The 25,750-nt window shown below is 43.6% G+C and overlaps 1 protein-coding gene across 3 annotated transcripts in view; it reads left to right on the forward strand.

The window, feature by feature from the left end:
- Nucleotides 1-25,750, forward strand: part of GFOD1 (Gfo/Idh/MocA-like oxidoreductase domain containing 1) — a 69,150-nt gene that overhangs the window by 21,994 nt on the left and 21,406 nt on the right. Inside the window, exons 2-3 of one of the 3 annotated variants that reach the window (XM_068670490.1) lie at nt 6,625-6,683; nt 9,628-9,773. The exons of 1 other annotated variant lie outside the window; for it this stretch is intronic. In XM_068670490.1, the coding sequence (XP_068526591.1) occupies nt 6,625-6,683; nt 9,628-9,773 (205 nt within the window). Of the gene's footprint in view, nt 1-6,624; nt 6,684-9,627; nt 9,774-25,750 lie in introns of those variants that run through there. One more of the 3 variants, XM_068670492.1, reaches the window with a different exon arrangement.

The raw sequence follows: 25,750 nt of genomic DNA on the forward strand, positions 1-25,750 counted from the left end.
TGGGAAAAAAGAGCTTTCATGCACACGACCCTTTCTTCAAGTATCACTTTTTTTTTTTCTTTTTAAAATTATTTTAGTTTTTGAGCATTATGGGAGCCTTAGTGGGTGAGACAAACACAGAGAAACTTTAGCAGACTTTGTTCTTTACTTTTATTTCAGATTCTGGAAATGAACCATGCTAAAGCTCTTTCCACTTCACTGGTGCATGCTGGAAGAGTGTTACTGAGAGCTTATGTAGTTTTGAGCAGACGCTGCAGTAAAATTCCCTTCTGATGCTTTATGCCATTCAGGCTCGTGCCAGTGCTGCTAAGTCACCTAAAAGCCTGGATTAAAAATATCTTGCACAGTCAGAGATGGTTAATCTATGCTAGGTTTATATGTCTGGAAAAGCAAAAAGTTTTCTTTGGTGGTTGATTAGGCCTTTGACATTTTACAGCAGATAGGACCACACTTGGCTGTGATTACATCCTCTCAACACACAGAAGATGAGGAAGATTTTCTGCATACTTGATCCAGGAGAAATGTCTTGTGCATGCAGGCTTTCAGGACCGTTGCTACAGACGGTCTAGGCTCCCCAGTAACAGAAACAAAAGCAGGGTGAGAATGATTGTTTTCTACCCCGACAGTCCAAAGCTATCCCCAAATACTAAGATGTATAGTTGGTACCATATATGTGAGATTATCACAGAATCACAGAATTTCTAGGTTGGAAGAGACCTCAAGATCATCGAGTCCAACCTCTGACCTAACACTAAGAAATCCTCCACTAAACCCTATCACTAAGCTCTACATCTAAATGTCTTTTACAGACCTCTAGGGATGGTGATTCCACCACTTCCCTGGGCAGCCTGTTCCAATGCCTCACAACCCTTTTGGTAAAGAAGTTCTTCCTAACATCCAACCTAAAAATTCCCCTGGCACAACTTTAGCCCATTCCCCCTCGTCCTGTCACCAGGCAACTGGGAGAACAGACCAACCCCCACCTCACTACAGCCTCCTTTAAGGTACCTGTAGAGAGCAATAAGGTCGCCCCTGAGCCTCCTTTTCTCCAGGCTGAACAAGCCCAGCTCCCTCAGCCGCTCCTCGTAGGACTTGTTCTCCAGGCCCCTCACCAGCTTCGTCGCCCTTCTCTGGACTCACTCAAGCCCCTCAATGACCTTCTTGTAGCGAGGGGCCCAAAACTGAATACAGTAGTCGAGATGCAGCCTCACCAGAGCCGAGTACAGGGGGACAATCACTTCCCTAGCCCTGCTGGCCACACTGCTTCTTATACAAGTCCGGATGCTGTTGGCATTTCTTGGCCACCTGAGCACACTGCTGGCTCATATTCAGCCGACTATCAACCAATACTCCTAGGTCCTTCTCTGCCAAGTAGATTTCTAACCACTCATCTCCCAGTCTGGAGCTCTGCTTGGGGTTATTGCGCCCCAGGTGGAGGACCTGGCACTTGGCCTTGTTGAACTTCATGCAGTTGACCTCAGCCCATCGGTGCAGCCTATCCAGGTCGTCCTGCAGAGCTTTCCTACCCTCGAGCAGATCGACACATGCGCATAGCTTGGTGTCATCTGCAAACTTACTGAGGGTGCACTCAATGCCCTCATCCAGATCATCGATGAAGATATTAAAGAGGACCGGCCCCAGCACCGAGCCCTGGGGAATGCCACTAGTGACTGGCCTCCAACTGGATTTGACTCCATTCACCACGACTCTTTGGGCCCAGCTATCCAGCCAGTTTCTAACCCAATGAAGCGTGCACCAGTCCAAGCCACGAGCATCCAGTTTCTTGAGGAGAATGCTGTGGGAAACGGTGTCAAAAGCCTTGCTGGTAGACCAAGGTAGACCACATCCACAGCTTTTCTCATCCACCAAGCGTGTCACTTTGTCATAGAAGGAGATCAGGTTTGTCAAGCAGGACCTGCCTTTCATAAACCCATGCTGACTTGACCTGATCACCTGGTTGTAAGTGCCGTGTGATGACACTCAAGATAATCTGCTCCATGAGCTTCCCTGGCACTGAGGTCAAACTGACAGGCCTGTAGTTCCCCAGGTCTGCCCTCTGGCCCTTCTTGTAGATGGGCGTCATGTTTGCTAGCCGCCAGTCAACTGGGACCTCCCCCGATAGCCAGGACTGCTGATAAATGATGGAAAGCGTCTTGGCCAGCTCCTTCACCAGTTCTCTCAGTATCCTCGGGTGGATCCCATCCGGCCCCATCGACTTGTGCACATCCAAGTGCCGTAGCAGGTTGCCAACCATTTCTTCATGGATAGTGAGGGCCACATTCTGCTCCCCATCCCCTTCCACCAGCTCAGGGTACTGGGTATCCAGAGAACAACCGGTATTGCCGCTAAAGACTGAGGCAAAGAAGGCATTGAGCACCTCCACCTTTTCCTCATCTTTTGTAACTAGGTTTCCCCCTGCATCCAGTAAAGGCTGGAGATTCTCCTTAGTCGTTTGTTTTGTGTTGATGTATTTGTAAAAACATTTTTTGTCGTCTTTAATGGCAGTAGCCAGATTGAGCTCCAGATGAGCTTTGGCCTTTCTAATTTTGTCCCTGCACTGCCTCGCAACATCCTTACAGTTCTCCTCAGTGGCCCGCCAGTTTTTCCAAAGATTGTAAACCCTCTTTTTTCTCCTAAGCTCAAGCCACAATTCTCTGTTCAGCCAGGCCAGTCTTCTTCTATGCCAGCTCGTCTTTGGGCACGTGGGGACAGACTGCTCCTGAGCCATTAAGATTTCCTTCTTGAAGAGCACCCAGCCTTCCTGGACTCCTCTGCCCTTCAGAACTGCCTCCTGAGGGACTCTACCAACCAGTGTCCTGAGCAGCTCAAAGTCGGCTCTCTGGAAGTGCAAGACAGAGGTTTTACTGGTCTCCTTCCTGGCTTCTCCAAGAATGGAGAACTCTACCATTTCATGGTCACTCTGCCCAAGACAGCTTCCAACAACCACATCCTCCACCAGTCCTTCCTTGTTTGTGAAGAGGAGATCTAGCGGGGCACCTCCCCGGGTAGGCTCACTAACCAGCTGTGTCAGGAAGCTGTCTTCCACACTCTCCAGAAACCTCCTAGACTGCTTTCTCTGAGCTGTGTTGTGTTTCCAGGATATATTTGTGAAGTTGAAGTCCCCCACAAGAACAAGCGATGAAGATATCACAACTTCTGTCAGCTGCCTGTAGAACTCCTCATTAGTCTCCTCATCCTGGTTTGCCAGCCTATAACAGATCCCCACCAGGATGCTTGCCTTGTTGGCCTTCCCACTAATCCTAACCCAAAGGGACTCAACCTTGTCATTCCCAGCCTCAAGTTCCACAACATCGAAAGATTCTTTAATATAGAGAGCCACACCACCACCCCTTCTGTGCTGCCTGTCCCTTCTGAAGAGCTTATAGCCAGACATCGCAGCACTCCAGTCGTGAGAGTGGTCCCACCATGTTTCTGTGATGGCAACCAAGTCGTAGCCTGCCTGCTGCACGATGGCTTCCAGCTCCTCCTGTTTGTTACCCATGCTGCATGCATTTGTGTAGATGCACTTCAGCTGGGCCATTGCCTTATCCCCCAGCCTTGCCATTGTTACCCCTGGCACAGCTCTAACAAGCCTTGTTTCAGCCCCATCCCCCTTCTCACCTAGTTCAAAGCCCTCTCAATGAGCCCCGCCACCTCCTGGCCCAGGATCCATTTTCCCCTTAGAGATAGGGACCTGTCTGCGGCCATCAGGCCGGGCGCTGAGTAAAGCCCCCCATGGTCAAAAAAAACAAGATTTCTGTGCTGGTAGCAGCCTCTGAGCCACGTGAGCCACGAGCCTCATTATGAGTCTATGGGCTACAGTTTGGCTTCACTTTTCCTTGTTAAGCTGCTATGAAACCTGAAATAGTCTCATTAGCAGAAACGTTAATACCAGTGCAGTTATATGGTTATAAAGATGGATTTACACCAGTGTGGTTTACTCCAGTAAGAAAAGTGAAATAAGCTGAACTAAAATAAAGCATGTTAACAATATAACTTTTCATAGCAGACAGACTGGGGAATCTGTGAGTGTTTAGCAAAGGTTTTAAGAATGAATCTAGAGTTTAGACTATGCTAGTTTCCTGTTTCTCAGGGTGGCTACTAGTAAGCTAACTGAATTAAATTATGATACACATTCTAAAATATTTATTTTATTTTAAAATTGCAGGTTTACACCCAAATAACCACGATGAGCAAATATAGTGGTGTATTTTGTCTGCTCACTTCTACCTCTCAGCTCTTTTGGTAACACAGACCTCTTATATCCAGAACAAGCCAAGATTTATGTGACTGTCCATTAGGCCTTCACTGTTACTGTGCATTACCACACATTGTCGTGCTGCATGTTGCCATACTGTAGGCCATACCTGGCACATGAGCAGGACTCCACCTTGCTGGGCACTGTCAGCACAGAGCAGAAGTCTGATTCTGTCTGCAGAGCTTTTCCTCTTAAGAGAAATGAGGATATAACAGGTGGTTATAGATGATGCATGGGAGAGGACAGAGAAGACAACAGCATTACGCATTTTGCATGACAGGTGTCAGGTCTGATAAAGGTGGTACTGAGAAGTTTACACACAAAAAAATAAAATGAAGGAGGAAGGCAGTAGCAGTAGGAAAGCATGAAAATGCTTGTTGGAAGGTTTGAGAGTTGAGTGATAGTGGAAGGCTTCCCAGGCTGATTGGAAGGTGGAATTGGTATCTCTGTAGTGAGTGAGAAATGATAGATAGGGTGAGGATAAGTGATGGAAGCATTGAAACCAAAGATAAGAGGCTTATGTTTGATGCAAAAGTATGTGAAGAGAACTGGTGCAGACAGCAGTGAGGTGATAGTGACAGGCTTGGAAAGTGATCTCTACTGAAGCATTCTGGATAGGGGAGAACATGTTTCTCTTTATCAGGACTTGAGAAAACAACATCAGAGTACCTGAAATGTCAGGTGCTAGCAGCCTGAGGAAGGAGGAACTGAAGAGACACTGCGTAAAAAGTACTTGCAGGATGCCCCATCTACCTTGTCTGTTAAAATAGACCAGAAAAAAAAAAAAAAAGTGCATGTCTAAGGGGACAGCTGGTGATACAGGGATGAGTTGAGTTGTTGCCAGGATGTAAAGCAAGAAGAGGTGAAATCTGATGGAAAGTAAAACATTTTCTTCTACTGTGTTGTGCTTGAGCCAGAGGGTGGAAGTTCTGGGTGATCTGTCCCAAAGACAGACCAACAATTCTCTGAGCACTGAAAGCGAGAAGTCTGGAAATAGCTGTTCATCTGTGCATCATCAGTTCAGATACAACTGAAATCATTTGCTGGTAAGATCATCCGGAGATGAACTGCAGAGGTACAGGTACTGCTCAGGGTACAGTAGATAACAGGACCGCAGAATATTGGAGAGAGTGTTAAGGAGCATATGAGTAAAGCAAGAGAAATCAGGTCTGGACAATCATAAAAATTAAGTTCAGGTTTTCTTCTGAGACATTCATATGTCTCAGGAGAAAACCTGAACAATTGCATTAATGCTGTTGTAGTATTGTCAGGTCACATTAGTGCTGCTGGATGATGTGTGTTTAATGATGTTACAGTGTTTCTGTAATACAGAATATAAGCAATCAGCAGTTATATTAGCACTCTTTGGCAAACAATTGAATTAACTGTGTGACAGGAACAAGACAAGGAAGGTATATGGCAATTAATCACTCACTGCCAGCACTGCTGCTCAGTTATCAGAGTGCAGTGTTTTTTTCTTCTGTTATGGATGTCAGTAGTAACAGAAGTGGGTTTGATATTGTAATTTTCTTTTTTTCTATCTTTCTAGACTATATTTTTGGGGTGTGGGATTGCTTAGCAAGCGAGCTGTGGCTAAGGGGGATCTTCTGGTTGTGATTATATTACAAGTATTTTGTAACTGTCTGAAGTTTTTGATTGCCAGAACTTAAAAGAAAAGGGGGCTGGGAACAAGGAAAAACTATTTGCTGAAGACTGAAACACATGCAGCTTTTTCTTAATGTAAAACCCTAAACACTTACCAATTGCATGCAGTTGTTGAGAAAATGCAATATTGATGTAAAAGCCATACTTCACAGTGAAGAAGCAAATAAGCAGATGTTTCAGAAACCAATCTTCAGTCAGCCTACACCCAGTTAAAATACAAAATTTGCTCTGTTACTCCTCTCAGACTGTCCTAAGGAGCTTACACAGCTGGCTGGCTGTGATCTTGCCTGCAGGTGGGGCTTACATCTTCATAAGGAATGTGATTGGACACTGAACAGGGTGCAGCAGCGAGATGTATCCTGGATTTTTCTTCTAGGCTGGGGACTATGAGGGGTATAAAAGAGCATGGGTGGCCCAGCAAAGAGCTGGGAGGCTAGCATGAGAGCTGTTGTGAAAGCAGAAATGTACATGTAAGGCTGTTCTGGGCGGTAGCAGGGGACCCTTTACATCCATGGTGTCTCTGGAGAGAACCCAGGGCCGCATGGCTCCCTTGGCTGTTTGTGATCACTGAGGACTGCTCACTGATACAGCAACACGAGGATTTTCAGGTAGCTGGTCCTTATTTCCCATTTGTCCTGAAGTTTAAACAATATTTTGGAGGTGTTGGTGGAAACTTATCCCAGCTCTTTTTCCCTTTTTAGAAAAAAAATTAACCTCTTCCTGGCGTGACCGAGGCAAAAAGAAAACTCTTTTGAGGAAGGTAATTGCTATGATCCCCTCGTTACTGAGCCTCTCTTTTTTTCCCCCTCCATTTTTCCTATTTTGTACTTAGGCATCCTGCTTGTGTCTGTAATCACTGGGAGTTTCTGCCCTTAAGAGCTGAGCAGTGTAGCATCATTCAGTCACCTTGTGATTTCGATAAATATTAAACTTTGGAAGAGGTGAATAAACTCTTAGCCAAGTGCAAACGACTCGTATGGCTTGATTCACTATTCCATGTGGCTGCTTTGTGCAAAGCGGGTGTGAAATGGCTTCCAATTTGACAGCGTGTCACTTTGTGCTCTGACTTACCCACACGCTCGTGGAGAGACCAGTCCTGTGGACAGTGTAATCCAGTTGTTACAGACAGATATGGATGAGTTCCGGGAGCAAGGCTGGCCTAGAAATAGAAGATCATGTTAGAGAAAGATCCACATAGCGTATTAAAGTCATTGCAGATCACTGGTACTCATAGATGTGAAATTCTGATTCTTGTTTTTCATCCCAACTTCTTTTTCTCTGTTCTTCCTCAGTCTGCTACATCAGTCTAGTCATGGCCATGGAGCTTCTGTCTGCTTGCTCTCAGAGTACAGAGTTGTGCTCTGGTTGTTTCGTTTCTTTAAAAGTAAAAAGAAGGGGAAGTAATTGAAGATCATTCCCTTAACTGGAACCATGTTCTTGTCTGAGCAAAAAGGTCAGCGGTCCTTTTGGGAAACATTCAGGCCAGATTTTCAAGATTTACTCCTGGGAACTTGTTCTGCAGCTGGATCTCCTCTGCCTTTATAAGCCTTACAGGGAGTACTTCTAAAAAGATCATAGAAATGCCTGACTTGTCAAGAAGCAGGAGGAATTGTCTTTGGGAAAGCAGCTGTTGGTCCGTTTAAAACAAATCACAACAAGCAACAGTTCGTGAAATCAGATTTCACTCCGCACTAACTGTCCTCGTGTATTTATTATATGGTGGTTGTTAGGTGTTTCCCATATTGTTCTGTCACTGGTCTACCATTAATTACACAGAGTTTAAATCCATTGACCAAGTCACTGATGGAGGATTCATTGTGGCAGAGAATTTGTCAAAGGTGTTTTTTCCCCTTGCATGTCTGTATATAGACTTTGCATCTTTTTTTTTTTTTTTTCCCCCCTAAAGGGTGTTTGACTCATGAGTCAGGAGACTTAAAGTCATAGGAAGAAAAAGTCAACCAAATAAATCAGGTTCAAATGCTATTTTTTACCCAGGAAGCAAATGTTCTTAGATGGATGAGTCTTCCTCAGCACCTGTTGCTCAGCCTTGCTTCACAGAGCAGTGGCAGCTTGCTGTTAGTCAAACTTTTGTGAAACTTTGTCAGTGGCCGCAGCAGAATACAGCGGTGGGTGCTGCCATGCTGTGTCTGGAGATTCTCTGAGTCACGTTAGATTCAGGAAACAACAGTATAAATAGAGCTCTCCAAATAGTAGCTTTACATCATCATCATGTGTTTCCAGTTGGGGGATAAATACTTCCTCATTCCCGTGTGATATCACTTTTCCAGACCCTCTCTAAAACTAAATATAGTCATGAAAAGTGTCACTGCACATACAAACTAAAGCAGTTGAGTCATTTAAGACCTTGGAGAATTGGCAGGAATATGCTGTATCATCACTGACAGTCACAGAGGATGACTTAATGAGTAAAAGGGAGGTATGGTCTTGTGGTTAAAGCGTGGGTTTGTAGGTCACTAGCTCTGTTATGTAGGGACTGGCCTTGCAGAGATGACTCTGTTCATTTGTCTGTCTGTTGATACTTAGACTGATGAATTGCAACCCGCTGCCAGGATATCTGGGTATGTTTTACATGGAGTCCCCAGGCAGCTCCGTGGCATTTCTGGTAGCTTCCACTTTTACAAACCAAGCTCCACTGGCAGTGGAGTTCCTTTCTAAAGGGAACAGTAAGGAAGGAGGGGGATCCCTTGGGCCTGATTTCAATGGCTGTGGAACACTTTTGCTCATTTCATTGCTCAAAAAACCTGAAACAATAGCGCTGCAGGATTCTGTGGTGGGCTCTTAAATTCAGAGTCATCCAATATCAGTGTCTGCTCCTAGAAGTGTTGATTTTGACATTGCAATTTCCCGTTCATTATGAAGAGGCATCAGGCTAAAGCAAGCAAAAAATAATAAATAAAATAAAACATGATCAGGTGCTTGAGCCCTGTAAGAGGTTAGTAGCATTCATTAGATCAAAAAAAAAACACAGAGGGGCCATCTCAATGAGCGATTGTCCTAACACCTCATCATGATAGCTGTTCATTTCTCTTCCTTAATAATCCTGTCATTACCAACCATTGCGGCATCTTGCTAGCTGTTCTTACAGTCCAGTCCAGTTTCAGAAAGCAACTAATAACCACTGTCTGTGGATAGCATTTTGAAACGATGGGATGGTTCCTTCCAATCTTTGGATGTGAAAATGAAGGAAAAAAAATTCTGTTTAGGCCTGTCATTTGCCAGATGGCCAGGGGACCTGGGAGTCCAGAGGGCGCAGAGCTATGCAGGGCTGGCAGCATCACCACAACCTTGGAAGATCTTGGGCTTTCTGAAGTTGGGCTTTATGGAGCTGGGCTTTCTGAAGTTCCCTTACCCACGTCTCTATGCCAGGGAGATGTATTCTTCCAATTATGTGGTTAATTATTCTGGATATACAGAAACGGAGGGCCACTTCTGGAATTTTGCACTGTAGCTTGCAGATGTAAGGACACATCTTTGTGGGAAAAACAGGTGTCAAGTGGCATTTCAGTCTTTAATATAAGAACTAAATACATCCTGCTGTTACAGTTCACACTTCTGTGGATTGCATTCGGTGTGAATCCTTCTCATAATTCATTTGAATCTGACAAACACATATTTTGTAAAGCGCATTGGGATTTATTAGGGTGTTTCTGATCTTTCATTATTATTTTTTTTTCCACGGACAGTGGGAGCTCATTCACCAATTTCTGAACTGCTGGCTTTGCAGAGCTGAGAGGTGCTACTTGTCAAAAGGCACAAAGGAGTGCTGCCCATGCTCGCTGAGTCAAGGGAGGGAGTGCTACACTTGCTGTCATTATGGGGAAGTTCACGGGTAGGTAAATGGTAATTTTCCAAACCAGAATTTGGCACAGTAGAACTAATTTATTCTTTCTCTTGAACAAAAAGACTGTAGAGCTTTTATCAAGCATAGTGATTTGCGCTCTCGGAGATCCAGCAGGAAACAAATTGGGAAAAAGAAAACACAGCAGTGGCTTTGCTTGCAGTTCCCGCTTTTTGCTCGCAGAAGCTTACCATTATTTGTGTGTTATCTAGGTGCTGAAATGAAAATGTCTTCCCCTTCAGCTTTTGTGTTGCCCTGTCTCTTGTGATAACCGGTCTGTGCATGGCATGAAAAGGCCTACTGTGCACGGGGAATCAGCTCAGCCCTTCAGATATGGAGAGGCTGGGAAACGGACAACAAAGGCTTCTTGTGAATTGCCAAGAAATGCTTTGCTATAGTAACTAAACAGAGAAATTAATGTTAGTGCAAAAACAGCTCTGATGTGTTCAGCTCGCAGAGCCCCGCTCTGTGTCACAGCAAAGATGTTTTTATGCCGCGTCTTTTCTGGTGCCCTGCCCCGTGGGCCGTGTTGCGCAGGAGGTGGGTGGCTGGGTGAGACCCCAGCTTTAATGCGGATGCCTGCTGCCCCGGGCAGCATCCAGAACAGTTTTGGAGGGGTTTGGCATTTGGTTCTTCTCTCTTGGTAAGCTAAGTTGGGCAGTGCTTGCATCTTCTACATGGCATTCCTCCTTCGTACATACTTTCTCTGTATCCAAGGCATCACTTGTAGAAGGAGACAGTGCCTGGCAGGAGCTCAGGGAACAGGAATACTTTGGGACTTTCATAGCTGGCCCTGTTTCTTGTGATGTTTGTTTGCTCTTTGGAAGCTTTCATGTAATACAGGGACTAGCAGGACGTAGAACCATATGATTTAGTCAGCCCTGGATTATGGTAGCTTTTGTAAAGCATTTTAGCCTTGAGCAGCATTCATCCTCTTACCTTTCCTGGTTTGCCATTGTAGGCTGTATTCAGAAGGTCAGTGACCTAAACGAATTCATTATTTATTTTCCTGTAGCATCTGTAGTCTCCTTTCAAGGCCAAAGGACTGTATTCGAAGTCCGTAAATGTATATGTTCCTTATGACCTTGAGCACAAAGACAAGCCAGGAGGAAGTGGTAGGTTAAACAAAATCAGTTAAATCTTAGTGCAAAAACATATTCTGATGCTGGAAGAAAGAAATAGCATGAAGCCATCCAGCTCTTCTAGTGGCATAGCTTTCAACATTAGAGCATTTTCAGGGCAGCACATTTGTAAGAGCCTGCGAAGCAAGGCAGAAGCAAATTATCTATCACCTCATATCCATTTGAACAATACATGTTCAATCATCAGGAGGTTTCTTCTGTCTGTTCTTACAGCTAGAGCAGCCTCAGTGCGAGCCCTGCATACTTCCAGCAGGAGACTTGTGTAAGCAAACCACAGAACAAAGCAACTAAAGAGCCCCTTCCTCCATGCAGCTTTTGGGGAAAATCTTTTGTTTAAACAAAGGGAACCAAGCCAATAGTGTCTGGAAGAATGTAGGCTTCCTGCTGAGTTGTAGATCACTTTTGATTCTGTCTGGAAGATATATTCTGGGAACAGAAATGAGTGTCTTGAGGAGCTGTGAGGTGGGAGGAGTGGGTGGCGACAAGCGTTGCATGGCGTGAGAGGATGGCGGCTCTTTTTACACACTGGCATTGCTGTGATGGGAAGGAGGAGGATCTCGTCCTGGTACTGAAGGGACGCTGTCTCCTGGGAATTGAGTCAACTTGGAGAAAACAGGTTAAAAGGCTTGCCTGTTTTTTGGATTATCGACTATTATATTTGCGCTGTGTTCTGCACATGGGAGCCCAATGCAAACTTCCATAAAGTGGAAGAAGAAAGCAGGTCCTACTTTAGCTTATGTTATTTACCACATTTTTCTATTTTTAAGATGTCTTTCTTGCCAGTGTTGCTGTCTGAAAACCCTGCAGAAACTTCTGGGAGGCGGGCCGATAATGCATATGGTGGCCTTAAATGCGGAAACAGCAAATGAGAAGAACAAAAAAAAAAAAAGGAGGTTTTTTGTCCATCTATACTGTTTTCCATCTATAGCGCAGAATATGTGAACTATTGATGATGATGACAGCAGAGGGTCACCAATTTCACAGATATTTGAAATAACCTTCTCTGTACCCAAAAGCAATGAGGTGTTTATTTGTTTATTCTTCTTAATGTAACACATGTACAAGCCAGTAAAGTAAAAAACAAACAAACAAAAAAAAACCCCACACACGCACACACACACACAAAGTAAAAAAACAGAAGTACAAGCCAGTAAACCGTGGAGGTTTAAGATGGTCCAAAGTGGGATGAATCAGAGTTTTCAGTTATGTGGGTCACAGTCCTTTCACAGATGATTCAGAAGTCAGTCTTTTTTGTTGTCTCGGGGTCTGTCTGGATTTAACAGTAAAGTTCTTCAGCTTAAACAAATTGGCTTCACACGAATGTTCATATGACCAAATTACACATGGAGCCAAAGTTTGAAGATCCATTTAATATGTAGACAGCAAACAAGACGTATGACTCTATGATGATTTTTCCTAAAACTTAAGCTGAAGTTTTCTTGAGTTGGTCTTTTGCAATAAGACTCCCACTGACCTATTCTTTGCCCCTAGCATTATGCCAAGAGATTAGATGCAGATGAAGGATAGCTAAAATAAGAATGAGGAGAGCCACACAAAAATCAATCTTCTTGTCACTGATGCCAGTCATCTGTATGGAATGCCACTAAGCATAAAACAACTCCTTTGTAGGACGGACGGTGTCAGGCTTGTACAAAGGCTTTGCGTGCCAGGTAATTATTACAATAGAAAAGCAGTGATGGAGTCAGCAAGTGAGCTATTCCTCCATGTCATTGGACATCTGTTGGAGTTCCTTCTCAGTGTCCTCCTGCTCTTATTGTTCAGAGCATGTGAGCTCCAGGCCTGGCAGGCATATTTGTAATTACTGTTCCCAATGTCATCCTGATGCTGCTTGCTGTGCCACAGAGAACGTGTTTCTGCAAAGCTTGGCTGTCGTGTGGACCGCTCGAGGGTAGGAATGAACTTTAATCAGACTGCTCTGGTATAATAAGCCTGTCTCCCTGCAGAATGATAAAAAGAAAGAAAGAAAGAAACAACAACAACAAAAAACAAACAAACAGAAAAACAAACAAACAAAAAAAACAACTGTATAGCCTTGCTTTTCAGTAGGTTTCATGAATATTGGCTGCTGCCTTTATGGATGCCCATTGACAGAGACTTCTTGAACAGCCACAACTGCAAGTGAGTTATGGTTGCTGTGAAAATCAATCCCAAACTAGCAGCCCCCTAGCAATTAGGCATAATCAGGTTTAGAAACACCCAAGTGTGTCACGCCTGGGTTCACATCTGGACCTGGATATGTTGTTCAGTGACAGTGCAGGGGCCTGGCTGCTGCCTGCAGTCTTCTCCCTAGTAGTCTCCTTCAGACACAGTTCTTGTGTTTGGTGTGTTATCAGGAACACGCCTGCCTGTGCTGGTTGTTCATGGACCCATTGTCCCTGGGTTTGTTTGGTCCCTTTTTGAACCTTCTGATGCTGTCTGCCTGGGGCAGATGTTGCAGGTCATTGCTGTGGCAACAGATTCCAGAAGTTCACTACCCGCTCAGTAGAAATGTGCCTTCTTTTATTAATTTTTTAAACAATTTTAAGTGGTTTGGTTTCTTACTAGCTTAGGTGAATGTGTCCTGCATCTAACATTATTAAATGCAGCGAAAAGCAGTCCTATGGGTACCATTTCCACTGCATTCATAATTTTGTAAACCTTGATCATATCCCCTGTCAGACTTCTCCTTTTTAAGCAAAAGACTCCAAGACTTTTCAGTCTCTTTATAAAGCATCTCCTCTGTCCCCTTAATTAGCATAGTTGCCCATCCGTGTAACTTTTGTGCTTCATCCTTCTTTAAATGCAGAAAGCAGAAATACTCAGGAGGCCCTTGGTCTTCATAAAGATGGAGCTTGAAGGTGGAACCAAGACCCTACAGAATTCACTGCAGAGAAGAACCACCAAAGCTACCAGTTTGAATGCTCACTGGATGTTGGCATGCAAATACATGTCAATGTAAAAACACGAAAATAATAGCAGTTTGTAGTGTGTTTTCTATTTCATTCTGTAAATATGAGTGGCATGTTAGAGAAGAAACAAAGATAGGGTGGGTCAAATCAGACAGTACTACCTCACAGTTTCTGGACACAATGGTTTAACACATGGTCTTAGCCCTGCAAACATTTCCAGCTGCGTTGTTGCCAAGATCAATTTGCAGGGACTATTCATGGCAGTAAGCAGCATTGTTGCCTCTGAACCCGCAATGCTTCTTTGTGTACATACACATGTGCATATTGGACGTAAGGGTTTTTTTGGTAGCCTTGTGTTCTGCCAATGTAAATGTCAATGCCTTAAAAAGGAAGAGTAAAGACCAGCTTACCTCTGCAGAAGAACTGCAGGAATTTTGTTGTACAAAATTCATAGCTAGACTGAGAGAATGGTTTATGCAGGTCATGATCAGAAATAAATCTGAAAGTCCTTAGGCTTGGCCACATGGATTTTTAAATCTAGCGATCGGTTTTGTAATGATCGTTTTTGTCAACCTTCTATGTGCCATTGCTCCCTGCAGATGGAGGGTTAACTTTGCACAGTAAGCAGTGTCGTGGCTGTCTTTGGCATTTCCCTCTGGAACAGTGAAGAAACCCGTTTTCTTACTGGGTGATCATCTTGATGTGAATTTCAACCTCTGTGTCCTCTGAATGTTGTTTGCACACTTTGAACCAGGATAGTAGTACGATGATTTTGGTAGGTGTTTTCTTGAAAGCATTAGAGGCCTTAGCTCTTGGCAGAGATCAGCTGTTGAGTTCTACCCTCTTGACCTATGCTCCAAGAGTCTCCATGTTTTTTATTGGAAGTTATAAATAATTGAGGATATTAAGTTTGATCTTCTAATTGGCAAGGAGAAAACTGCAAAAAGCATTACATGTGAAAGGCATTGCATTACTTGATTCTGAAATCCTTGTATGCAGGGAGAAATGACGACATAAATCAATATTTAGTTTGAATTTCAAAATTTTTTTGTCAAGGTAACAGGAGAGCTAGTTTACAATCAAAATTTTGTCCAGTAAAACTTGTCCTATGAATCACACTTCCAGTGTTTCAAAAAGATCAGCACTTTTCTAGGATAAATATGATCCATTTGGCACATTCCTCGTTTAATTTTTCTGCCTTTTCCCGCTTTGTTATGAATGGTAGTCTATCCAAAAAGCTACAGAGTGAAGCTGTACTCCCATGTATAAGAAGTTTGGCTGCCTTCCAAAAGTGGCACATTTCATCCATGGCTGTCATAAAAGCTGCTACCAAATATTCTAACCATACCGACAGGCTTGTGTTTCAACCATCTTCACTATATTTTTAAGTCAAGTCATGTTCAGGAATATTCCTGGCCCCCTGGCTACATAGTACAGCGGCTCTGTGAAATATCTCCTGGGACATCAGGAGATATTTCTGAGTCATTGAGAAAGGAGTTTGATGATACCTACCCAGTCCTTAGCGAAACATTTGCTTGTAGGACCATCTGCCCCTTCAACAGAGTTGTCATTTCAACAGAGCTTCGATTTTTGCAGCAGCTGCTTATTGATAATAAGTCAGATGCAGGGATGTTGCAGAGAAGAACAGCAGAGCCTGACTGCAGTGCTGTCACGGCCTTCAGCTCAGCCCACCCATACATCATCTTCCCCACTGATGAAATAAATCCCCAATGCATTCTCTGCCTGATCCACCCTTCAGATTTCTTCTTGAAGTGTCTCCAGCTAGGAAGGCAAATTGTACAACAGCTTGGACCAGATGCCTTTTTCATGGCCTCTGCCTACAATGAGCATCTTTCTGTGTCTGTTGAGATGCACTTGGCTAACTTGCATGAAAGCATCAGCAAAGACACAGGAATATACCACTTCAATATGGGTTAGCATTTCCAAGTTCTCTTTTTAGGCTTGAGTTTGAACTCTCGATCTGTTTACTATCGGACTTGCCAGACATCATCCTTTCAGCTGTCCAGCTGAGTGTACCTACTGGAGCACTGCACGTCTGAGCAGTCCAGCTTTAGCACCCCAGCACTGTCGAGCCCTGCAGTGACTCCCACTGGGCATGAAGGACTAGCACAAACGCTGTGGGCTTTGGGAGGCAGGCATCCTGTAAGCAAAACCATGAATGAAAAGCCTACATTTTTTGAACAGATCCCATGCGAGTGACTTTCAACTGTTCTTCTCTTTACAGATGTCTTCTGTGACCAGGCACAAAAGCGACAAATAGGCATTATGAAATAATGCGGATGAGGAAGGGACACTCTAATAGCTTGCCCATTAGCCTGAGAGCTGGGAGATGCAAATGAGCTGCTCTGTCCTGCAGCTGATATTCTGTGTCCTTTATAGTGGAAGCCTGTCTCAATTAACTTTAGACAGTCTCTGCTTAGGCATCTGGTTTAAAAGATACATGTCTAGTCTTGACTGGGTACCAAGGCTGTCTTGGTAGATGGTGGAAAGGCAGGCTCCATCCTAAAATGTTGCCTAAATTAGATAAGGTAAACAGCCTTCTGGAGGTGTGTATTTTTGTCAATTGAGTCCAGGAGTCTCAGATGATTAATTTAGGCTAGATGCTTAAATTAGTGATGGCAGAAGGTAGCAGAAATGAATGCGGGACTTGTACTCTCTCTGTGCCTCTTTTCACTGGCTGTACAAATCATTAATGATTATCTCCTGTTTTGCAGGATGTTGTGGTTGGTAATGATGAAAGTACTCAGAGATTTTATAAATAACTAAGATAACTTTGCAAAAGGGAAACCTACCCCCATGTAGGCAGAGGTGACCCAAATAAAGTGACTGTCTTCTTTTGAGTGGAAAATAAAAAAGAGAATTTTTATCCTCCTCCCAAACTAGTTTATAAAATTTATAAAGTCAAAAGAATAGGCAGCTTTTGTGGCAATCTTGGCTCTTTTTTCTTCTCCTCTGCAGTTCAGGTCTTTCATGGACACACACATTTGTGTATGTGCACTGTGTGGTCACAAATCTTACATGTCCAACCAAGCTGTGTTAGTGAATGAATTCCCTCTTTCCTTCTGTAGTTCTTTCTATTCTCTGATGTGAGTGCTGTCCTTGTGGACCACAAGGATAAGTTACAACAGGTATTCATTGTTTCTTGATTCTCAGGTGATGGACTGTAGATAAAATTTCATTTAATTTCTCATTTTTGTCAGTTCCTCTCTATGGCCACTTGGAAAATCCCGAGGAGCTCAATACATGTTATTGGGTTGTTTTGCCATGAATTTTTGTCTTCATTTTTGGCCTTTGGGTCATCTTCCAGGCAGAAAGCAACTGCTTTCGTGGTTGGAGCAGTCATTGTATATTAATAGAGTAATTCATGTCACTCTTGTGCTGCAGAGCTGCCTTTAAAGATGCTGACAGATTTTGTGACACTGGCACAGCCGGGGTTGCTTTAAAGCTTTGTGTAGTACATGTGGGACCTTCTCTAGTGTCTCACTGTTCGATGTTTTGCACCTTCCTCTAGAGAACTCCACCTCTCAGAAAAAAATCTGATTGCATCGTATGTAGGCAACCAGGCGTGTGTTTTAACTCAGTCACCTTTCTATCTCACTTGTACACATACTAGCGTACGTTATGAAGGTACACCTTAGACTCCTTTAATTTATCAAAATTGTAAATTTTGACCAGGTCTGATCTCACACAGCATACCTGTACTATAACTACACTTATTTTATACTATAACTATACTTAACTTGCTGTTAGGTATTTTGTTATAACAGTGCTGGGTCTTTTTCTGGGGTAGGGGGCTGGTGAATGTGAACTCTGAGCCCTGAGATTTCTTCTTGTTTCTCTGACCTTACTGGACAGAATGCTCGTGGGATCTTGCAGTTCGGAGTTTGGCTGTAGATCGAAATCTTCTGAGGCCCTTGTGACTGAATAAATCAGAATCTAGAATTTGGCTTCTGATCATCATTTTTTTGTTTTTTTGCTTATTGTATTCCTAGTGCTGCGACGTACAAGGAGACAAGCATTTCTGAAAGAGGGTTTAGGTCAAGAAAGAAAATTGCTGAAAGAAATTGCTATTAAATTACATCAATTTTGTTTTATATAATTACGATTCTTAATGTCTTTCTTGAAATATTCAGTGACACTTTTTCCTCGTCAACTCAAGGAGCAGTATCTTGTCTTGGCCAATTGCATGACTTCCCTTGCCTGCATGCAGAGGTTGACAGTTGTTTTCATCTTACAGGGTTTGGCTTTACACCATCTCTGTAAGCAATGTTTGAGCATCGTATCCGGATGATGGTCCATCTCCCTGCAGCTAGACAGTGCTCACTGGCTTCCTCTAATAAACTTGGCTTTGCTGGCCTGGATATGTTCACCCTTCTTGGGTTACTCAAGGTGAATTAGGCAAAGGTCACACATGAGCAGAGTTTTTTGTTTCCTGCCTATACAGCTTAACTCTTCCCTGCCTGGCACCTGGTGTATTGACTGGTACCTCTGCAAGCTCAATCTAAATCCCTTCCAAGTCAGAACAACTGCATTTAGTAGAAGAGAATGGAACATCAACTCCCCCCCGCCCCCCCTTTTTTTTTTTTTTTTGCCTGCTTTATCGTTGTGGCACATTGTGTTTGTAATATGTTGTACCTGCAAAGGTAAAGACATGCTTTACTGAACAGACATAGCCTTTAGTCAGGGTCATGATATATCTTTGAGCTGGATTCAGATAGCTTTGAATAGCAGAACTAATGAAACCTCATTTCCTTTTCCTTTTCCTATCTGGAATTACTGGGCACGTTAAAAAAGTTAGGAATCTGATTCTCAAACATACTGGCCTACAAACAAATGTGCACAAAGCGTGATCCCATGAACTCTGTTTCTTGGTGAAATTAGTCTACAAATGGTTCTGTGGCTAGTCCTATCTCACTGTCTTAAAAAAAAATACAGAGAAATGAACATCTGAAGTTTTCTCATGGTTGAGTTAGTTTGTAGGTTGTTTGCCAACTGTTAAGAAACGGAAGCTATATCCCCTCTATTAAGCTGCTCTATTAGTTTCTTTAGTCTCCAGTTCATATCTTCACTGTCTAAACCTTAAGGATTTCATTGAATGAAACTTGATTAAAAAGTCTGGCATATAGCTCAGTAATAGATACAGATATGTTTTATCCCAAACGTTCCCAAAAGGATTGGTAAGCGTGACATGTGAAAAAGCCTGTTATACCAGGTGCTGTAAAGCTCACTTCACTGGGAGTTGAAACCATTTCTAGGATGAAGCGTTGCGGTTGCCGAAGCGTGCAGGCAGAGTCTCAAAATGCTGTGTGCTGTCTCCATATGCAGCTGTACATGTGGCATAAGGCTTCCTCAGTGGGACCGGACAACTGTACTCTTTCTAATGCTCCAGCATGATCAAATGGCACAGTGTAATGACCACAAGAGATCTAGTTTTCATGTGGTTAAAACGCGCCCGGAAGCCTGGCATTGCATCAGTGGTATTTATTGTATGGTAAAGCATTGCTAGGGGCCGGCTGCCGAGACAAACCAGTGCTTGATACAGCACGCTCTCGTCGTGTGACCTTGGAGGTCCCTGCTCGTGTGGTTTCTTCTCTGGTCTGGGGAGAAGCTTTGTCCCCTTTCTACGCCCACATACATGCACCGAAGGAAGTTAGTGAAGGCTTCAGCTGGCCTCGAATGGCAGCACAAAAGCCATGAGCAACCAGAAGTCACATTTGCATGCATCGGAGTTCTAATTGCCACTAATTTTGGTCTGAAGTGACAGTGGTGGGGCAAATGGGGACAAGCAGAGGACAGTGAAGAGAAGAAGCTGTGGGTTATTTTGGCTGGGAAGTCAAGCGAAGCCCTAGCAAAGCAACTGGAGCAGGCTCTTGCCCAAGGAGCGGTGAGCTGGCCCCATCTGGTCCTCTGCCTCTGTGGTGCTGGGACTCACTTTCTGCCTGAGGACATCTTGCGTGTGGTGTGTTGAGGTGGTCTTCCATATGAGCTTCACTGGCAATGTCAGAGAAATCACGGTGGCTGCTTGTGACAAATAGCCACAGAGCGGATAAGGGCTGCCCAGCTGAAGCTTCCAGAGCTGAGTGAAATGCTTTACAGAGGGAAAAAGCCCAGTGCTGAAGGCAGGACTTAACCACGTACTTTGGGGGAAATTGAGTGCTCCTGATGCAGGTCCAGGATAACCCTAAGGGACTGCAGATTAATGGCAGGCACCAAAGTTTCCATACCTGCATTGAAAGGTTTTCTTGATGGAGAGGGCTGAGATTAAAACGCCTTGTGGTATGCAGTGGAGGTTCTTATAGCTCCTTTGGACAAGCAAAGGGATGCTCCAAGCTCAGAGCAGCTGGAGACTTGAAATCCTCCTGGGAACGGTGAAGCACACTCAGGGATGCTTGGAGGCAGAAGCCACCAGCATTGCCTGGTGGTATATTCACTGTACAGAAGGCAGTAATATACTTTTTATGTGCAATTTGGACTGGAGGGAGTAAACCAATTACATCTAGCAAGTAAACAGGGAACCCCGAAAGACACTGCATTTTGATATAGTTAGGTGGGGAGAGCTGGACAGCAGGGCTCTGTGCTTTTTGCTTCTGCAGCCACCCTCAGGTCTCTCAGTGGGAGGCCAGATCCCCTCTGTAATCGCAGCGCTTGGTAGAGCAGCATAAACAAGTGGATAAAAATCACATAGCTTTAACATTTTGCTAAGCTGAGGTAGCAAATATGTGGCTGTTTACATATTTGCATGGGGGCAGTCATTAATCAGGCTGTGCCTGAGGCTCATTTGTTTCCTCCTAGGAGTGGTTTTGCTCAGACTAATAATTGCTTCCATCTGACAGGTGGAGGTGCGCTGTTCTGGAACTGTCACTGGGGCAGGAGGTACAGAAATGCTAAGCCTCTGCTAGGTCCTTGCTGTGAATGACAGCTCTTGCCTGATGTGTTTCCTCCTTTTAGCTGTTCTTCACAACTAGTGAAGTTGTCAGAGGCTTTTTCAAAAAAAAAAAAAAAAATCTTGCTCCTAAGTTAGAAACTGTATTAAATCAAACTTTTCCATCCCTCCAGTTGATCCTTTTTTTTCATTTTCTGTGTTTGGTGTAATGTATAATATCATCAACTTTTTCATGGCTTTGTACAATAATGCCAGAAGCCAGGAAACCAACCTTCCTACTTTCTCTGCAATGGATGCTTCGTTGCCTCCCCTCAGTTTTTCCTGGGCTACCGACTCAGCTCAGGAAGCTGATGAGGATAAACGAAGGCATACTGCAGCTGATATTTCGTCTGGATGTGCTCATTGCTTGTTGTGCTTTGGAGGGTTATTTGCATGGCAACGAAAACTCTTCAGAATTGCAGTGAACGCAAATGCTGGCAATGTTTGCTTGCTGTAAATGAGAGGATGCATCAGAGTCTTTTCTGAAATGGAAGCAGAAGAGCAAGAGATGAGGAGGTGCTGCCATCACCTCCATCAGCAGGATGTTGTGACCTGGTGACTGGATTCCTGTGTAATGTTGATTCTCACTTTGGAAGGGATTTATTTTAGATGAACTAAACCAAAACCAGCTACAACAGAAGCCATGGACCAAACAGTTGGAGTACAAAATAGTCTCTGTAGACTTAGGGGGGTCTGTTTTGTTGAGAACAGACAACACAATTTTTTCCCAAAGGATAGCCCAAGTGGATGTGACTCAGGAGGGAACCATCCAAATTTCTGTGAAGCCCAGCTTCTTTTCAGCATCGTAGAGCCAACTGAAACCTACTCTATTGTAAAAGCATTGGCATCAGCTCACGCATGTGCCTTGTTCACCCTCAAATATTGTAGTGCTAAATGTAATTTTATTAAAGGGAAGCCACACCTATAACAGTAAAGACCTGTCCAAGCTAAAGAGATTTGCATTGGTGTGATGACATCCTACAGAAATGGAAAACTCTGTTAAATGGGTTGCTTTGGTGCAAAATGGAGCTTGCAGCAGAAAGCCTGTCACAGCATGTTGCCAAGTTTTATGTCCTGCTGTGTCTCAAGGACAAATACTAGATGCACAGTTTAGAGAAAAGCATTTTTGAAACTAAATATATTTACAGTGGACAAAAACTCTCTTAAGGAATCTGTATATCCAGTGAGCACGCAGCATGCATGCAGTCATTTCGCAGTAGGTACGAAATCCCTAAAGGTAAAGCAGCCTGTTGTCTCTAGTCCTTGCTCCAGCCCCTGCTCACCACCGGGCCCCTGCCGCAGGATATATCTCTGTTCAGATCCATGAGGTCAAGTTTCTTCCAAGGTAGCAGTGCAAACAATGCGAGCAACACTCAGTAAACAGATAACGTGGTGCAAAGGTACTCTGGCTGTATTTTCCTGTGGGAAGTGCTCATCCATCTACCACGTCTGACCTTGCATTCTCTGATCTGTTCTTCCATCATCTTTAAGAAGATGGAGACCTATGAGCAGATATTTCTCCAATGAATGGGAGGGAAGAAACACATCTTGTTTAGTGTTGACATGCCCTTGGAAGGTAAGGACACCTTTAGTAAAATAGCTCAGCTGGTACATATCCTGGAAAACTGCCTTGGACTTGTTTGGGTGCTTCCCTTAATTCTGCTAGTGTGTACTGCCTTGGGGGCAAAGCCAGCTCTCATAATGTCCCTGGCAGGAAATGTAGCTGTTTGCAGGGGCAATGCAGTGTTTGGTAGGAGATGCTGACTGCTGCAATCAACCCTCCCCCGCTTTGCTGCATGCTGCTGCTTAAACACCCTAGCTCCTCACATGCTGCTTTTGCATGAAGCTTTCCTAATTAAAACTCAAGTAGCTGTTCTGGCACCTACCTCATGGTGCACTGAGTCACTAGGGTGAGCTTTTGCCTGCAGTGAGTTGCCTACAGAGAAATCAGCCTGTCCTGCATTTGGCATTCTGCTTCTGGTTAGGTGGGGTAAATATTAACTCTTAGCTGGAAGTGGAAGCAGAAAAGGTATGTTGCAAGTAAATCTTCTGCACCCTGTGCCTGGCTCTCCAAACATGTACATGTGACATCTGCCATGGCACAGGAAGGCAGAGGCCGCTCTGATGGACTGGTGGTCTCTGCATGGCTATAACCACAGCCTGGTGGTGCTTCCACTACATTTTTAGGGAGTTTTGGTAATTTCCCATAGAGAGGTGCTTTTCAGCAGCAGCGTAACTGATAATTTTGGATTTCTGTCGCAACTCTTAATTCCTTGCGACTCGTGCTAGTCCCTTCTGTAGTACATCGCCTGTATTTACAGAGATGTTACCATGCTTTTCTGCCTGCAGCAGGGCTCTAGAGAGGGAGAAAAGAAAGTACATAGTGATAAGAAGTGTTATTTTGTAAAAGTGGAGTGGACCTTTTTTTTTTTGGCCAGCTTTTTTTTTGGGCAAGCTTTCTCGTAAGGTGGCTCAGGTATTATGAACCTTTAACTGTGCCCTCCATCTGCAGTGATCTGACTCCCAGGTGTTAAAAAATGAATTGACATGATTAGACCTTCTTTTTAAAAATGCTGTGTTTTTAGTTTCTTTGGTATAGTAGTATCACATTTCAAGCTTTTCTCCACAATCACAAGGTTTGGTTTTGAAACCAATTTCTAAAATAAATATTTGAGATGTGCAGATTTTGCTTCTTTTCGAGAAGAGTAGAAATGATGGCAGGCTTGTGAGACTGGGTAGGATGGCATGATGCCTTCAGGTGTGGGAAGGTTACTAGGGAAGGAAGAGGTTAGATTTGATTGCTGCTTTTGCCACTTTCACGCAATCTGTACTGGAAGGAATCATCAAACATCTTGATTGCTCTTTCCTCTGTTTTATGATGGAGGGATGGTACCTGCTGATCTTTGTGGAGTGCTTTGAAATCTGTGGGCGAGCTGTGGTCCATAACTGACCCAGGATTGCTTTCAATAGTACTATAGTTGCTTGTTGGTTGTTACTGTTCCTGCAAAGGAACAAATCCAACTCCAAATTTTTCTGCAGCAGGTGCAGGTACAAGCTTACAGTTAAGGTAGACATTGATGATGACACTGAGAGGTGAAAAAGCTCAGTTCTGGAGTGTCCTAGAGAGCCTTCTGTTTGATATATGTGGACTCCCAGTTCAAGGGTAAATAGGCTGGGCTCGGAAGGGAAAAATGAAGGGTTGGTTTTATTAAATTTCCCCCATTCCTAAGCAAACAAGGAATTTGGAATCAGCTCAACACAGAGCCTGAGTGGGACCCTTGTGTCACAGGCCACAGAGGGGGTCCTTTCTGATAGCCGAGCTGCTTGTGCTCTTCGGCTGCAGTTCGTAGCAAAGCTCTTGTCCAAGTCCACCCACATACAGTCACGTTTCGGTTTCTAACTGGAAACTTCATCCAGATGGAAGGACATCGCAAATAATAGAAGCTTCCCAAGGAGCGTCTTGTCTGACCTGCATGTAAACCAGTCCTAGTGTAGGATGTGGGATAGGATGTTTTACATACAGAGTTACTGTGGTACAGCTTCTGATATAGCTGGTTTTACTGGTGTAAAGATGATGTATAGCAGTGAGCCAAACCACTATAAAAGACATTTTAACGGTAAAACCATATGTATGCTTGGAGGTGGGGATGGTACAGTTTTTTAATGCATCATTATAGAATAATAATGTTGATACAGCCTAAAAAAATGAAGATACCTTGGCTAGTTTTTAGTCTGTAGTGACTGACATGTCTTTTGGTTATTAAAACCTTGGACTGTATTAAATGATCTTAAAGATACAAGCATATTATTGTGAAGCCACTTGAAATATTGCACAATGTGGCTGCAGAGATATGCAAATTGGAGCCATTTCCATTTGACATATGTACTGTAATTATTGAAAGCCTTTTTCCAAATTTATTTTGTCTGCTGTAGTTAATTTACAATCTCCTTTTAACATTGTCAGTTATAATTATTTGCCAAGAGCAAATCCATGCTAACAAAAATCTAGTTTTTTCTAGCTTGCAGCTTTTCTTTTGATTTCATAATGAGGTACTGCTAATCAGAGGAGCCAGTGCTGGCCTTTGAGTACCCAACAGGGCAGGAAAACATTGCAGTCAGAAAAAGAAATGCAATTAATTAGCCTAAGCTGCTTTCTAGCATCCCAACCCTGGGCATCTTGGTCATAGTGAGTTTTCTGTGTGAAAAGATCAGTCAGAGTTAACATCTCAGTAGGACTAATAGCGATAACTGTGTATGCCCTGAAACTTCTCCTTGTGAGCCCTTGTTCATTCATTTGTAGGGGCTACAGCTAGAAAATGACATTTATTTGGGGAAAATGATATTAGGTTGAAAATCTAAGGCTGTTTTGCATGGGAATTTGAGCCAAACTGACAAGATCTGTGACTAAAAAATACAATAGTTTGTATTCAACAATAGTTGAATGGGTTTAGGCTTCTAGATGGATACTGCTGGTTCAGAATAAAAGGTATTCTTACTCACTTGAAAATGAATTGTCCTTCCTGCCCTTTTTTTCCTTGAAGATCAGTGGTATGCAGGTTCTGAAAGGAAGTGTCAGTGCAAGTGCTTTCTAAGCATTATTGACCTACTTTACAGGTGTTTCATTTTTCATCAAGTCAGATATGTACTTACCAGAGTATAGCTGGGTACAAACTTCATTTCTTTCACCCACCATGGCACAGGCTACGATGTACAGGAGAGCTCATCCCCGTAAGTTTTTACCCCCGGACTATTGCTTCAAACTCTCATGGGACTTTAGAGGGATGAGGTCAGAATGACTACATCACGAAAAGGTTGCATACAGGCCTACAACCTGAACACTAGTTCTCCCATAGCAGAAAGTCTGTATGAAGGCCACACAGCAAGAGGACCTGCCTGCGTTGACCTTTCGTTCTGGTGTGGGTATTCAGCACCTATATGGTGAAACAAAGCCTGTTGTTAATACGGGTTTGTTTT

This window comes from Anas acuta, chromosome 2 (genome assembly GCF_963932015.1).
Source record: "Anas acuta chromosome 2, bAnaAcu1.1, whole genome shotgun sequence".
NCBI classification, from domain to species: domain Eukaryota; kingdom Metazoa; phylum Chordata; class Aves; order Anseriformes; family Anatidae; genus Anas; species Anas acuta.